Genomic DNA, 16,953 nt, shown 5'->3' on the forward strand with positions numbered 1-16,953 from the left:
ATATTCCGTTTAGGTCAATCTAACTGTAGTTCTTACAATACGCCACCAGATGTCGCTGTAGATCTGATGATAAACATAAACATCTACAGTCACATCAATAAGCACGTCTGATTCCAGTTTCGCTTAAGCCTACTTTGGAAGTGTTGGAAAAAGGATTTCACAATCACCAATCCCCACAAGGCAATGACCATATCCTGATGCTCTGATGATCCTAGATGTTTCACAACCACAATTAGTTTTCTCGATGGATAAGACAAATTTCTTGAAACAGTCACCCATTTTTCAAAACTGTAAACCCAAAACCAAATCTTCCAACTCAATTTACAAAACCTCTGACTCTTCTGGCAAAATCAAACACCCGCCCCTAAACCATTTAACTTGTGCTCAAAATCAAACAATGCTTTCAGATCATAAACACAGCAAATCAATATATAAACACTATGGAGCACTCTTAGACACAACACAAAAATGGAGAACACAGCATCCAAGCCATGTAGTTCCATGTAAAGACACATTTGTTTACGTATACACAGTAAATGCATTTACGTAGCAATAAAGAAAATGTATTTTGATTTTGAAACACTGGATTTATGTGTTTTAACATGCATTGATGCTTTCCTGATGTATGACTATGTTTACATGTATTCATTTAGCAGACGCTTTTAGCCTGTTTAGCCTGTTTTCTGCACCTCTCTTTCACCAACCGTCTCTGAAGGAGGGAATCCCTCACTGAATCACTCCTCCCAAGGTTTCTTGAATTTTTTCTTCTCTGGTGAGTTTTTATGTGAGTTTTTACTTGTCTTCCTTGAGGGTTTAGGTTGGCTGAGGGGCAGTTCTATGAGCGTATGTGATGACATTGCATGTAAAAAGGGCAATACAAATACTGTAAATTTGATTTAAAATTGTTATAGTAACCATCACAACTTAGTACTGTCAGCAAAGAAAAAACGGTGTAAAAACCTTCTGGTGTGCCTGGATCCAGCCTTGAAAACATCACCTACGTCACCTACACCTAACAGGTGTAGGTGACATCACCTAACAGACCTACGTCAGCACAGGCCAATTCCAATGCCTGTAGGAGATGTACCCTGGGATACGGGTTTCAGTCATAGACCTTCCACCCCCACATAGAGAAACACTCTTCAATAGGGTTGAGAAAAGGGTTGTTTGGTGGAAAGCAACTATTTACAGTTCAAAAAATGCTGGTTAATGTTGAACTATTCTCGTATACGGACAACACGGTGAAAGCTTACATTGTCCCAAACCACCATTAGAAACAAGTGTGAACAATTTTGAGTCATTGTGTTTTACAGATGACAACTGTGTTGTAGTTGTGTTTACTGTTTGCTGCCTGTGTTTACCATTTTGCAGCCAAAGTGCATCACAGTGCAAAAGGGTTTTACAGAATGAGAATGTGTTTAGAGTGTTGCCAAAAGAGTGTCTGATTCGACAAATGGGTTTAGGCCACTGAAAATTTGAATCCGAGAAGTGTTTTAGCAATTGTGAAAAACTGTAAATAGCTGTTGAAATGGCTGGGTTTGGATTTGCCTATATGCCCCTGCTCACCTTGGGGGCGTGGCTCAATAGTGGCGCATGCTGTTTCCCCGACGCAATGACTCCCAGGTTCATATGGTTGCCACCCCTAACGAATAAAAAACATGACACAAACCTAGCTAACCTACAACGCCACAAGAGGACTGTGACCCATCACAAATAGCCGTACTCAGACAGGCTACTCTGACAGTGACAACGCGACTGCGACACGCTTTAAACGGACAGGACAGCGTTGTGGAGAGTGGATCAGCCCGAGCGGTTGAGGATGGAGAGTCCCAACCTTTCCTCCGGCAAGGTGGCAGCGATTATCGGAATAAGCATGGGCGCACTGCTGATAATGCAGGCGAGAGATCCGTTGGACTGGATAGGCGGTGGGTACCCGGAGGTATGGAGGAAAACTGGACTAGTAGGCGCACCAGCCCGAGCTGTGGTGTGCATCATCGCAGGGATTTTACTTCTTGTAATGGGCTGGCTGTATAGACTCCTCTTTTCTCCTCTTGAGCTACTCAGAACGCCGGATGAGGTCGGGTACATAGCGGAGGATGGCCGTTCCCGCGCTCAAGCTGCTAACCAAGTGCGTCGGAGACGGAAAACTGGAGAATTGCCACCGGTGTATCCTAACGGCTGGTATCGAGTTCTGGATTCTCACATGCTGGAACGTGGGGATGTGAAAAACATAACTGTGTTAGGTATGAAACAATTAACACTTGACTCCCTGGTTATTTATTATTGTCCTATGACCCTGGCTCGGGCTAGACCCATGCAGTTTATCCTTAAATAATTCTGAATCTGACATTTGAGAAAGATCACGCCGAGGAATTAGCTGCCAGGCACTCGATAAAAATACCTCTTCAGTCTGTTTTATAACAGGACGGTTGTACGAGGTCAGTCCAATATCGCGCAGTTGGGAGTTAAAGATGCTGACTGGACACGCTCGAGCCCTTATTTTCTCGCCTGTGTCAACTCGCATGCGGCAACAACTTTAGCAAATCAGGCGACGTACGCGGCTTCTATAGGCTGCATACGTTTAAAACTTTATTCTGCGTCAGTTGTAATTTACATTTAGATGATTTTACTTTTTTAGGTGGTCTGCGGTGTTTTGAGTGTCACCAGTGTAGCTTGGGATAGAACAGCTGTAGAGAATGCATGGTCATTGTAGTCATGACATGGGTTTTCAAATTGCACTTGCCCTTGACAGGTCAAAACAGTTGTAATAACTGGGCAAAAACAATGTGCATATTAATGTGATCAGACGCTATTATCAATGTCCAGAACCTGCGACCTTTTGATCTTTAGTCGAATGCTTTATCCACTCAGTCACACTCTCCCTTCTGAACTAAGTACAGATCAATGTAAGTGCCCTGCCAATTTAGAAGGAGCACCTTGATCTGCAGCCAAACCGAGGTTCCAGATTAATCCTATTGTTTTTCAAGGTCCTAGTTTTGTGGTGAGACTTTGGGCGTCTTGTCTTTGTTAAGGTAGCCTACGACAGTTTGCGTTGAGCAGCCTGGAAACGCTTCGGTTTATTGTTGCATTGTTACCTGAGAACCAGCACAGTTTGATTGTCCCAGTGTTTGGTTGTCAGGTGCCACACAATTAGTTAATGTCACTGCTAGTCCCTCAGTAATTGTTTAAGATTCTAGAAGTTTGTAGACGCTGTTTCTTTGACGAACATCGTCATTTCAGGCAGTGGTCATTGAAACTACTTGTTTTGTTTTTTTAAGAAAAATAAAATTTAATATTCAGATGGATATTAACTTCCGACTACAGTAGGCCTGTGTTCTGTGCAGAGTGACAGCTGTCAATAGGCCTATATGCTGACTTCTGAATGATTCAGCAATACAGTCAACTACACCCACTTAGTAAAGATCAAAATCATCTACTAAATGAATAGAAATGTGAACGTAAGCTCAATGAATGGGGAAAGGAGAGATTCCTGTTAGAACAGGCTTAGTCCTATTTGTCGTGAATATTCCTGCTCCGAGTTATGCTATGGGCTTGGCTCCTCCTCTGGCCTGCAGTCAGATGACCCCAGGCATCGAATCCTGGAATCTATGTATGTGTGTGTGTTTGTGTCTCTATGATTTCGTGAGCTGGGCAGTTTATGGAGCTGAACATCACCCGGTGTCTTGCTCAAGACCCAAGGACGTGCTGTTCCATGTGGGACGTTGTTCTGATAAGGGGTTTGCATTTGCGGAGAATAAATAAACAACATTAAGAGATGGAGCGACGTGTCGCGCCACCAAAAGTACCGCAGTAGCGTTTGCTGCATAGCATGAAATGAAGGCAACGTGGGCGAAATAGTCAAGTATAGACATTGTATCATGAGGCATTCATCTATTCGAGTTTACCAGGTAAACACCAATGCAGGCATGAGTAACATATTCTACGGAATTTGACTGACCTTGCATCAGCTGTTTACAACAGCTCTGTTCCTTGCTCTCCTTCCTGCCATGTGGAGCTTTGCTAAATGATGGCTGTGAGTTCCCTCATGTTGTCCAGCTCACATTGTTATTTGGTGTAAACACAAGGGAGACCAAACTACACAGAGGAATAATATTTTGGACATAGAACCTTTTGAAATAAAATAATACGTGGAAGATGGCCTGATCAACTGCCTTTTCCAATATGCCTCAAGGGAAATAAGCTGTACAAGCTTTGGCATTTTTCCAAAAGAAACATTTAAAGTTACTGTACTGGTTGTAACCACATTTTTTAAAAATAATTACTATTCTCTATATCTTTTTTCGATTATTTTGTGAATTAATTACAATTTAAGTTGCAGTATGACTTTCCTGCATGATGATTCATGCAGGAAATGTCTTAACAGTTGTTCCTCATTTTTCTGAGGTTGCTATTTCAGTCTTGGGTAATTAGTTTACAGCAGCCTTTCTCAATACAACATATAGTAATTGCTTCAATGGAATATATATTTTTTATGCAGGTACAGAACCAGGTACAGTACACGGTCTCTTGTGGGTTTAAAAGCTTGACCAACTCTTTGTCTCTACCTATTGTAAAGTTTTTTGGCCACATCATACTTCCTCATGTACGATTTGTGTTCTTGCCGTGGCCTCCCACATCTCCTTCTGGGCTTTACACTAACGATTGCAGCTGTTATTGCTCAAGTCATTCTGAAATGTAATTTTCTGCCAAGAGTGTTATGAGAAAGATGGGAGGAGCCAGTCACACGCACTGTCAACGTAATCAGATTTTGTAGTCAAATAGGAATTATGACTGCCACTTATCTATATGTTGGCTGTGAAAAGCAATGCTCAGACCAAACCTAAGTTTGATTGATAGTTTCTCTTCCCATATTACTTTATGGGGCTTTTTATTCTGCTCCTTATAGATTCTCACTCATCTAATTTTCCCTCTGTCTCTCACTCTGTCCATCTCTTCCCGTCTGTGCCAATTTGTCCACCCACCAATAAGTGCCTGTCTTAGTTTCTGTTGAACCGACCCAAATCAAGTGTTCTGCATCGCTCGCATAGCTTTGAGTTCTGAAGCAGACAACTAGTCCACGCCGGAACATCCAGCCCACTCCGGATCATCCAGCCCACTCCGGATCATCCAGTCCACTCCGGAACATCCAGCCCACTCCGGATCATCCAGTCCACTCCGGAACATCCAGCCCACTCCGGATCATCCAGCCCACTCCGGATCATCCAGTCCACTCCGGAACATCCAGCCCACTCCGGAACATCCAGCCCAATCCAATCTTATACACATCACAGCATCTAACGACACTCTGCTTAACCCTTGTGTTATCTACAGGTCATTGTGACCCTTCAGTCATTGTGACCCCTACCGTCGTGTTGCGACAACTTTACCCCATACAAAAATAAAGTGAAGTATTTTCTTTATTTTCTTTTAACTGTCAGGCTGTCTCAGAACCACCACAGCGCGAAGGTTAAAATAAAACATTTTTAATTTATTTTGTATTGGGTGAAGCTGTCGCAACCTTCGGGTCATTGTGACCCTACGCAAGGCAGCACAAGGGGTTTTTAATCTCGCTGCCTCGGTCGTGTCATGTCTGTAACGCACACTCTCTGTTCCCTCTGTAGCTGCTGTCATCCCAGGTGTCTAAGGGTTTAACCGGGAGTTGCTTGGCCCAGCGTGGCCAGGTTTGTCCCATCTGAACTATAGTGACGGGCAGGGCTAATCTGAGAGTAATCCAAGCCCTGCGGGGTCATTCAGCCACGGCCAGATAGGCTGAGGCTTCGGTCTTTGGCCACAGCTATCGTGAGGGACTCCATCTGACCGGCTATCACACTAAAAAAGGGCTTATGGACTACGTGCCACACATACCGTATAGCCTGAATAACCAACATCAGACAAGTCAGGTCGATTCCTGAGAAAGGAACACGCTTCACAGCCCGCGTGAAGAAGAGGGGCGTTTTGTGTGACGTTGATATTTTCCTAAACGATTTGTATCTCTTAAACCTTTTGTATCTTTCAGCTTTGATACACACTCCACCTTTCAAATCGACAGTATACAAACTGAAAGCTGTTAGGTGCCACTGATCTGGAGACTTGAACAGTGGGGACACACAGTGGACACACACAGAACTGCAGGCTTGTTCGATCGAGACAGTGTGATAATAACACATTGTACAGATCTGTACTCAGAGTTGTAGTCAAGACCACCTTAACCGAGACCAAGTCATGACCAAGACCAGAGTGCATCAACACCAAGACAAGACCAAGGCAGGGCCAGACCGAGTCAAGACCACTCAAATTACACAAGCAGTAGGGTTTGACTGGGTAAAAAGTTAGAATGGATCTGTAACTGTGTATCTGAACAAAAAATGTGGCATTTAACTTAACATTATTAAGTCGGGAGAGGTATGCAGCATGACATGAGTTAACGTTGATGTACTGTAACATAACTTTAATCATTAGCTACATGTCAGCTTTATGTGGCCTAGCTGGCTCGTTATCACAAACAAAATCTGTCAAGCAACTGACACTAACGCCCTGAAACATACTATGTTAGGCCTACATACAGTAGTCTATAGCTAATACTCGCTAAATGTCTGTGTAATGGGGGAAGAGATTTCAAACGTTAGTTAGCTAGCTTTGCTAGCCTTACGCCCAGCTTACCTTTTTTTAATGTTTTCTTTCTAAATGCCGGTAAAAGTTTGATGTAGACCTAGTCCCAGTCGGCAGTGTTTTCTTTTGGATGTTATTGTAAACTATTTGTGGTTCAGGTAACCAAATATAATTATAGCTGATTTGGCCAACATCTTCAGACAGATCTGTTTCACTTATCTTCCTCATTCACTTTTGGGGTGCGAGGAGGGTGATGGGTAAATTCAAATGAGAAATGTGTTAGTTATTGGTTGCATTTGGTTGCGTGACGTTTTGCGTCCAATAACAGTAATGATATTAACAAATAAATTAAACAATGCACAGGCAATTTAGTGATAGGCCTATTCCTGCAATTGTGCCTCCTACGCATTTCCGCTCAATTTTCTATTTGTTTATGTACTGCGTCTGGGCTTTAGGTATATTAGTCAGATGTCTCAGGTAAACTTTTTACCGGTCCAATCAGCGAACCGAGGGAGTGGCTGAGAACTACGAAGTTGATGTTGTGCGCTAGTTTGAGTTTTAGTTCCGCAATGGCTGCGGAGAAAGATGCGAGCGAAACCATTCTGTCCATTGTGGCAACTCTGCCGTATATCCAGAAGTTAAATCCGGAGCAAGAACAATCTTTGATTCCCACGGGGTACGTTTGATTTTCCAGCTAGTTCCGTTAATGGTGAAGGAGTTGGCTAAGGCTAACATTGGTTCTGGCAGATCCGGAGTGGCTCTGGGCAGATCCAATAGTTTTAAACTTCAACAGATTACCCGCCTTCAAGGAAGTCAATGGAGCGAGCCCAGACTCTCTGTACAAATGAAAAGTACGAGAGTCTGGTTAGGACCAGGCTAGTCTTGACCGGTATTAAAATAAAATCCTGAGTCCTTTTTGTCCGAGACAGAGACAAGACCGAGTAAAAAGGCGGTCTATTCCGAGACGAGAACGATACCTTCAAAACGTGGTCTCGAGATCGATCTCGAGTACTACAACACTGCTCACATAAAAATTGGTCCATGTCTTTTAAATCCTTACCCCCACCATGCCTCTTTGGTTTGTCGTCGTAGGCGAGCAGGTTGCCGTGTTTCGGGGAGAGGACGGCAAGGCCTATGTGGTAGACGCCTACTGCCCCCATCTGGGTGCCAACTTGGCCGTGGGAGGGCGGGTGGTCGGAGAGTGCATCGAGTGCCCCTTCCACGGCTGGCAGTTCCGTGGGGAGGATGGAAAGTGCGTGAGGATCCCTTACGCAGAGAAAGGTTGGTGACTAAAACATTATTAGTTAGTTTGAAACAGGGAATGTCTATAACCTGACTGGAAACTGTTTGGAAAAGGGGCAGGCACTTACCCAGAAAAAATACCGGACAGGAGATTGGATGAACCAGTTGGAGAGAAACCGCAATGAATCTTTTTGAAAACTGAAAATATCTCCACAAGGATTTTGTTGTTGACAGATAACAAAAATGTGTTACCCCCCCTCCCCCCCCTCCCATGCCGTACCCCCAGTACCTGAGTTTGCCAAGGTGCGGTGCTGGCCCAGCCATGAGACCAACGGACAGGTTCTGGTCTGGTTCCACTGTGATGGGGAGCAGCCCGAGTGGGTGGTGCCGGAGCAGGAGGAGATCGCTCGGGGGGACTGGGTTTACCGAGGGCGCACCGAACACTTCATCAACGCACACATAGAGGTGTGTCTCCAAACCTGACTGTGTGAATATGCAGTTGGTTGATGTGTGTGTTGAAGGTTATTCATGTGCGGTGTTGAGTCTCTGTCGGCTGTGTGTGTTTGTGTGACGGTCCCCTTCAGGAAATACCTGAGAATGCAGCAGATATAGCCCACCTGGCTCACCTGCACACGCCAGGTATTATGAGTGGCGTGGACCTGCGCTACACCAACAGCAAGACCTGGGAGTTTGTTCGTCATGACTGGAAGGTTAGCTCTGAGGGTCACTAACCCTAACCCTATTTTTTTTATAACAAGTCAAAAACAATAATACATTTTGAAGTCTTGCTAAATGTTGCTGTTTGCGCCTGTGTGTGTGCATGTGTATGTGCATGTGTGTGTGTGTGTGTGTGTGTGTGGTACAGGTGCAGTGGGAACCTGAGGCAGAGCCGAACAAGCACTGCTCCCAGATGCTGGTGAAACACGCTCTGACTGTGTTCGGACGCCACTGGCCTCTGCTGGACGTGGATGTAGTAGCCAGACAGGTACGGACAGACAGACGGATACACACAAACACAGAGAGACAGACAAGCATGCAGACAGACAAGCATGCAGACAGACACAGACAGACAGATACACAAAAACACAGAGACAGACAAGCATTCAGACAGACAAGCTTTCAGACAGACAGACAGACAGACAGACAGACAGACAGACAGACAGACAGACAGACAGACAGACAGACAGACAGACAGACAGACAGACAGACAGACAGACAGACAAGAATGCTGGCAGGCATCTAGTTTCTCATAAACAAGTTAATATATTTTGGAATAAATAACATATATCAAAGACCAGTTGTCAGAATTTATTTAAAAAAAACATCTCTCCCTAGAGAAGAACAAATTGTGATAAAAAAGCGAAGATACTCAACCAAGCCTTACACAGCACTAGTCATCACCGTCAGCCAACGTCCACTGGCAGTGACAGGCACGGCCACAGAGTGCCAAGTCCCATCATGGATTTAACTTCTCTACGTCTACTGAAATACATCAGCCCCCTGAAGAACAGGCAGACTATTCACACTGGTTTGCCCGCCCTCCTCTTCTCCTGACTATATTTGGGATTTGTGGACATGGCTGCCTCCACACTAGCTGTCCCAGCCACCATGGTGATGCAGAAGTAGCTCTTTGGCATGTGCAGACAAGACAGGGCCCTATAACTCTGGCTGCCACAGACCTGCTTCGTGTTATCTCCATAGAGATACAGTTCAACACCCAGTAGCATGTTATCAGAGCTCCCTGCTTGGTTTCAGTGGCGACAGGACAGCAGAAGTAGCAAAGGAGACATCTCTGGTCTTAACAGAAGTGCCTTCACCAGGGCCCCTTACAGAAGCTGTGTCATTATCACACGAATCCTTCCACGTGAAGACCATCTATGACATCAGCACATCTACAGAGCTCTCAGCTAGGTTTCAGTGGCGACGGAATAGCAAGTAGCTGAGAGGTCGTTGTGATATGAATCCTCCTGCCACGCTGACGCCGTCTGTGTTATGTGTTCCGTGTGCTCCAGGTGGGACCTGGAGTGGTCTTCCTACTCTTCGACCACAGTTTCCTGGGGAGGGGGGTGATCATGCACTGCGTGACCCCTGTGGAGCCTCTCCTGCAGTGTGTGTCTCACACCATCTTCTACCAGAAAAACATCCCTCCCCTGGTGCCCAAGTTCATCCTCAGGGCAGAGTGCATTCAGGTACCAGGTGTGGGTTGGGGACGGGGGGGGGGTTGGTGTGGATACAGGTGTGAGATACACTAATAGCAAAAGTAAAGATGAATTCCTTGAGGGTTTACGTTGGTTTAGGTGCAGTTCTGTGGACATGTGTATCCTGAATCAATAAAGGTTTGATTCGTTTTGTGCTTCAGTTTGAACGGGACGTGATGATCTGGAACAACAAGACGTACATCTCCAAGCCCCTGCTGGTGAAGGAGGACTCTTCCATCCAAAAGCACCGACGCTGGTTCAGCCAGTTCTACAGCGACAACAGCCCCCGGCTGCGTTTCCAGCATGACACCCTCGACTTCTGACCGCCCTCACACAGGGGAGAAGGAAGAGTCGCCAGAGATGGAAGAAGAGGAAGAGGAGGAGGTGATTAAGAGTCACCAGAGATCTCTGACGGAGGAGAGGGGAAATCATCAACTTGGTGCAAGAAAACGCCCACTCATCTCACTAGACTAAGACTTTTTCCAGCCGTCTTAATCAGGAGAGATTGGAGACCTGTCCGGAAACTAGTCAGATGGGACTCTGGTCTTTGACTAGACACCCCTCCTCCCCTCCCACCCTATTCCCCGCCTCCTTCAGTTAAGTGCCTAGCTACCCTGCGAAGCTGTAGAATGTTATTTAATGGGACCCCTCTTACCATTTCTCTTTTTATGTCACTTTCAAAAAAATTAGTTTCATACGTTTAACTATGAAGACCTACTGTAATAATGATCAAATCAAGCAAAAGGATCAATTGCACCAGAATTGCCTAGCCCAATGTGGACAGTTTAGATTGTGGATGCACTGTGTGTGTGAGTTACGCACTGAATGATGTAGAACTACATGATTATATATCTGTTGTGAATAATACTAGCAAGTGCAGTGTCTAGTATAAAACTGTCCATATTTCTAAGGTTATTAATCTATGTTTGCTGTACTGTATGATAGACAGTTTTATTTTTAAATATAAAACTCATATTTTCCGTTGGGGCTTTAGTTTGGTATCCATTCTGGCATCCTAAAAAACGGGCAGTTGGATCGCACTTGCATAAACCACTGAGTCCTGCTACTTAATCAACTCAAACATGCGAAAAACCTAGATTTTACATTTAGTTATTTTAGCAGATGCTCTTATCCAGAGCGACTTACAGTAAGAACAGGGACATTCCTCTCCAAGGCAAGTAGGTTGAAGTGCCTTGCCCAAGAACAAAACGTCATTTGGCACGACCGGCAACCTTCTGATTAATAGCCCGATTCCCTAACCACTCCATTTGACCCCTATGTTCAAGGGAGTGCTCCCCAATAGCGTAAAACGCGAATGGTTGACCAAACCTGGCAACCAGCTCCGAGCCTCAGGCACTAGCGGCGGCACTTTGGGTTGCCAGGTGCGTCTCAGACCTGAGTGGATGATTTACCTCGCCTGCTGATTGTAGCTCCTTGACTAAACCCAGGTAGAGAGACTGACCCACATTGTTTCCTGCTCAGCCTATGTTGCTGACCATGTCAGCTTAACCCTTGTGCTGCCTTGGCTTAGGGTCACAGTGACCCGAAGGTTCACAACGACCCATCGTCGTGTTAGGACAACTTTACCCAATACAAAAACAAATAAAAAGCATTTTCTTGTAACATTCGTGTTGTGGTCTGTCTGAGACAGCCCGACGGTTAAAAGAAAATGCTTCACTTTATTTTTGTATTAGGTAAAGTTGTTGCAACACGACGGTGGGTCACAATTACTGAAGGGTCACAATGACCCGAAGGTCATTGGTCACCGGATGGGTCATCGGATTGGTCACCGCCAGGGTCACAGGATGGCTGCGAAGCAGTGAGCCTGTTAGTACATGTGTAGCGCGTTGCCCTTCATGTGAAATAGTTGCCAATGATTTCAGAGGATTGTGTCACACTTCACACAGACACAGTATGAACAGGCATGAGATCAGTCTATACATTACGATAATAACCGAGCAACACAATTTTAATAGTTTCTTGCTCAAACTCTCTCATAGAATTGTTCTGCAAGGTTTGTAGCTTTTTCATTCTCGGTTAAATTAAGATGGGATGGAAGGTCTTTTTGAAAAAATTGTTTTATTGTTATGAAAAGATGACTAATTTTGTAGCTCAGCTGTTCTTGGTAGCCTGCACTGTGCAGAATATTAACTGTGACTATGCACTCAGATTTAGCCTCGGGGTGAGAGATCTAAAATGTAACCTGTCGATATGGATTACATTTCTCTTTCGTTTCTGAACCACAAATTGCAGTGAGATTGCACTGGCATGATCTTCCTGCGGGCTTGGCTAAACCCTGCAGGTCTATGCATGACACTGGTATGCACAGGTTCATAGGGTTGAAAGTACTGTGTATAACCTAACTTTCTAGGTAGCTATGGAACGGATAGAGGAAACTATACCTGCTGTGTCACTGTGTGGTTCTGATCATGTGACATACTAATAAGGACTTCCGTGTGAGGGCACAGGACTCGTTCTGGGGGACTGTGTGGGGGAAGTGACTGATTAGATCCACCTTTCATGGTTCATTATACCAATAGGTGGTTGATGAAAAAGGGGGTGCTGGCAAATGTGCAAAAGCACAATGTTCTCTTTTGGATATTTTTAGAGCCCCCTCCCTTTTCATGATCTCAAAAGATTATTTTTGTTACTGTATCATGCAGTGAGAGCTGTTGATTTGCATTTGCTGAATAAATCAACTCTGGTTTACTGACTTGCTGTGTGTGTGTGTGTTTTATGTGTGTGTCTGTGTCTGTTTTATGTGTGTGTCTGTTTTATATGTGTGTCTGTAGTGTGTGTGCTCATTGTGCTTCCGGGCTAGTTGCATGTTTGTGTTACACACAGCTAGTCACGTATCTCTCCTTATCTGTGAAAGTGTTTATCAAAGTCTAGAGCCAGTTAGAGAGAAAGGCGTTTCAACAAGCCTTTTCTACTTCCTACTTTGAATCGAGATTCTGCCGCAGTTGTTGCCTGCACCCTCGATAGGAGCTCTACACCCTCGATAGGAGCTCTACACCCTCGATAGGAGCTCTACACCCTCGATAGGAGCTCTGCACCCTCGATAAGAGCTCTACACCCTCGATAGGAGCTCTACACCCTCGATAGGAGCTCTGCACCCTCGATAGGAGCTCTACACCCTCGATAGGAGCTCTGCACCCTCGATAGGAGCTCTACACCCTCGATAGGAGCTTTACACATTCGATAGGAGCTCTACACCCTCGATAGGAGCTCTACACCCTCGATAGGAGCTCTACACCCTCGATAGGAGCTCTACACCCTCGATAGGAGCTCTACACCCTCGATAGGAGCTCTACACCCTCGATAGGAGCTCTACACCCTCGATAGGAGCTCTACACCCTCGATAGGAGCTCTACACCCTCGGGAGTTCTGGAGCTCTTCTTCCCGTCATGGACATGGATGAAGCGGATGGCCTTGTGACCGCGCAGGCAGGGAGCGTCGTGACCGAGGAGAAGTTTCCTCCTGTTGTCAGACAGAAGTTTTCCGGGCCACTGGGTGAGCTCGACAGAACAGAAGCTCTAGGCTTGGAGTGGGAACCAGAACGAGGACAGGATGACTCAGCAAAACAGCTCCCGCTCCTCGCTCTGCCCGGACAGGACCCGTGTTGGCATGGCGACACCGCCGCCACGCTCACCCAGACAGACGGGCCTGGCCAAGGGACATCTGTTCAACCAGAGCTGGAGTTAGACAACACGGACCAGCCTTGTTTAGGTGGAAGCGTCAGGGGTGAGAGCAGCAGCCTGCAGGGGGAAGAGTGCCCCGTCTGCTCCGAACTGTACGACGTCGAGTGCGGGCGCGGCATGGTGCTGTTGAACTGCGACCATACCCTGTGCCGCGGCTGCCTAGCCGGCATCCTGAAGCGTGCGGCCGACCCCAGCAGGGTGCAGTGCCCCCTGTGCCGACAGAAAACCCCCGTCCTTCACTGGGAGATCCAGAGGATGCAGGAAGAAATCGTGTACTGCAGCAGCGTCCACGGCCCAGGCCAGATGGAAGAGGACTCCCTGACTGAACCAGAGAGCACCCCAAGGCTGTGCCTGGGCCTGGAGCAGAGGCTGCTGTCTCGCGTGGGTCCGGTCAGGCTGTGTGGATGCTGCCTGCGTCCTCCTGGGCTGGTCCGGAGGATGGGGCAAGTTCGAGGACGGTGTTGGTGCTGCTACCTGGCTCTCCTGGTGCTGCTGGTCGTCATGGAGCTGGCCTGCCTGTTGGTGGTTTTTCTGCCTGTCCTCGTGCTCATCTTGCTGTTCAGTCTGGTGAACAAATAGTCTAATTAGAGGGTTTTTTCTCAAGTGATCGTCTTGTTGTGTGAGTCATTTTTAACATGACATTTTGCAATTATGTTCCAAATGTTCGGATTGAATGTCTGCAAATATACCTTCATAGAAAGATTAGACTTCAGTGGACGTTGGTTAAATGACACAGCATATCAAGTGCTCCATCCTGTACAGTTACACAAGAGAGGTGAGAGGTTTAGGCTGGCATGCAGCCTGTCCACTATAATACAACTCACGTCTGCCTGTGAAGACCAAGGTCGGGCTCAGGAATAAACCTGTTTGTCATAGTTTCATCCCACTGCTGAAATTCTTCTGACCTACATTTCAGCCCAGCAATAGCTACTGCGTATCCTTAGCTACCGTACTGCAGCCAAGCATGGCCGTCTCCTCTGTGCTTACGTGTATTGGCTGCAGTTCTGATAGATACAATTCTCAAACATCGTCCTGTAGGCCAGATTGCAATTCCACTCATGACGAGTGACCACACTCCACTTTTATTTCGTTTTTTCGAAAAGCGCTGGCTGTATGTGCTTCCTGTTTCATTCCAGATAATCAGTTCTCGTCCTTACCGGTTCAGTACTCAGCACTGTGAATGCTTCACTTGGTCATTGGCCTACGGAGAAGGGATGTGAGGGAAGAGCTGCACCTCCATAATTTATCCAGCGACTACACTCTTTACGAACAGTACTTGTCCACCCACCCGTGTTAGGTTTGGAATATTTTTACATGTCAACATTTACTAACAGCAGCAAAAAGGTTTTGGTTCCCATCTCTTAACCTCCTACTGTGGGTAATGTATTTACATTTAGCAGACGCCCTTATCCAGAGCGACTTACAGTAAGTACAGGGACATTCCCCCCGAGGCAAGTAGGGTGAAGTGCTTTGCCCAAGGACACAACGTCATTTGACACGGCGGGGAATCGATTCGACAACCTTCTGATTACTAGCCCACCTCCCTCACCGCTCAGCCATCTCACTCCTGACTTCGTTTCAGCATATGTAGACGTAGTGTGTCTTCAGCTATGCTTTTTACAACTAATTTACTAATTGCCTCGTCAACACACCATCCCTGGATTCTCTTCAAGAAAGTTAGAATTGCAGGACTTCTGATTTAATGCAGCAATGTGTACAAATAAAGTCGTGGCTGCTATACAAATACCAGCTACTAGACTAGGTGATAAGGTGTGTGGGAGTGAAGTGTGACACATGCAAAGACTCTCTCTCTCTTTCTCTCTCTCACACACACTCTCTCTCTCTCTGTCTGTCTAATACCTCTTTCTCTCTTTCTAATCTCTCTCTACCTTCCCTTGTGTGGGTGGTATGTGAGTGCATGTGAATATGCACGTCTGAGGGGGAGGATTGTGTCTAAGTGTGAATATTTGTGTGTGTGTGTGTGTGTGCGTGTGTGCGTGTGTGTGTGTGTGGCCACATGTGTCTGTGTGAGGCTTCTGCATCTGTTTCTGTGTGTGCTCTTTGGCAGTGAGTATTGTTACATAACGGCTGCACCGCTGGCTGGCAAAGCTGTATTGATGTGTTGAAGACTACATCGCTGTCCATCAAATGGCCGTGTCACTGCTAGCTTTCCCTCCATGAAAGTGGTGCTCGTTAGACAGTCGTTCACACACACGCACTGTCCTGCAACATTTGAGCTCTTACACTGTGCGTACATATACTCAATTATTGTACTTTTGGTTGGAAGGAAGTACTAGATTGAATACAAAAATTTTCAAATGCAACGTATGGATGGAGCGATGCTCGGTATCTTCATGTTAGGCCGACTAAATCTGAATGTTCATCACGCAACATAAAGCAATTCACGAATCCATAAACTATGTAGTCTATTTCAGGAAACATGGGAGTCTGTTCCCTCGCTGTTCTGTTCCCTCGCTGTTCTGTGTGTGATTAATATTTCAGTAAGCTCGACTATTCCATCATTTTGCGCCCTAATTTACGATGCAAATTTCTCCAGACATCAAGGCGCAGATGTGACACTCACGCTGTATAAAACATCCAGGGCAGAGGGAATATTTCCTCCTCAATTCAATATGACTTGATAATTGATCACATGATATTAAACATGAAATTACAATGGATCTTTGGTGCCTCTGACAATATGACGTTTCATATCTACAGCCGCCAGAAGATTATATGTTTTCCTTCACATTTACCTTTTTAATATCTATAAATCTGGTGAATTATTTCGAAATCAAGTGGCCCTCACAGTTCTCCTCGAACTATAAAGGTTCTCCTGTAACAAGTTGTCACACAGACTAGGCCGTGTTCGCATTCATGTCTGTCTGTATGACTTTCAGAGAGACAAGGGCCTGTTTCCTTGGTAACCAGGATAGTTGATTTTTTCCCTACAGTGTGTGGCTCTTCAGATAATCCCGTGCCCCCTGTGGTTACTGGACACTTGGTTCTATCACTTCAAATGGAGCTACAAGACTCCACAACCAGTCGAAGTGTCATTAGCTTTGCGTCAATAAAAAGGTTAAACTACGCATGATTTCGAGTTGTGATAATTGGCTTTTTATTTGGTGGGGAGTTGCACAATAATTGTTAAAGGCAGGGTGTAGGCAAGTTTTGCGAAACTAGCTCCGTTTGACACAATTCAA

General features: G+C 45.7%; 1 protein-coding gene across 1 annotated transcript; it reads left to right on the forward strand.

The window, feature by feature from the left end:
* Positions 1-1,663: 1,663 nt before the first annotated feature.
* zgc:92275 (cholesterol 7-desaturase nvd) lies at positions 1,664-12,755 on the forward strand. The gene is made up of 7 exons (XM_047045548.1): positions 1,664-2,243; positions 7,702-7,890; positions 8,138-8,316; positions 8,436-8,561; positions 8,717-8,836; positions 9,864-10,040; positions 10,211-12,755. Exons 1-7 carry the CDS (start codon positions 1,820-1,822, stop codon positions 10,370-10,372), a joined length of 1,377 nt encoding a protein of 458 aa, XP_046901504.1. The 5' UTR covers positions 1,664-1,819; the 3' UTR covers positions 10,373-12,755.
* Positions 12,756-16,953: the final 4,198 nt, after the last annotated feature.

Source organism: Hypomesus transpacificus, chromosome 22, assembly GCF_021917145.1.
Source record: "Hypomesus transpacificus isolate Combined female chromosome 22, fHypTra1, whole genome shotgun sequence".
NCBI lineage: Eukaryota > Metazoa > Chordata > Actinopteri > Osmeriformes > Osmeridae > Hypomesus > Hypomesus transpacificus.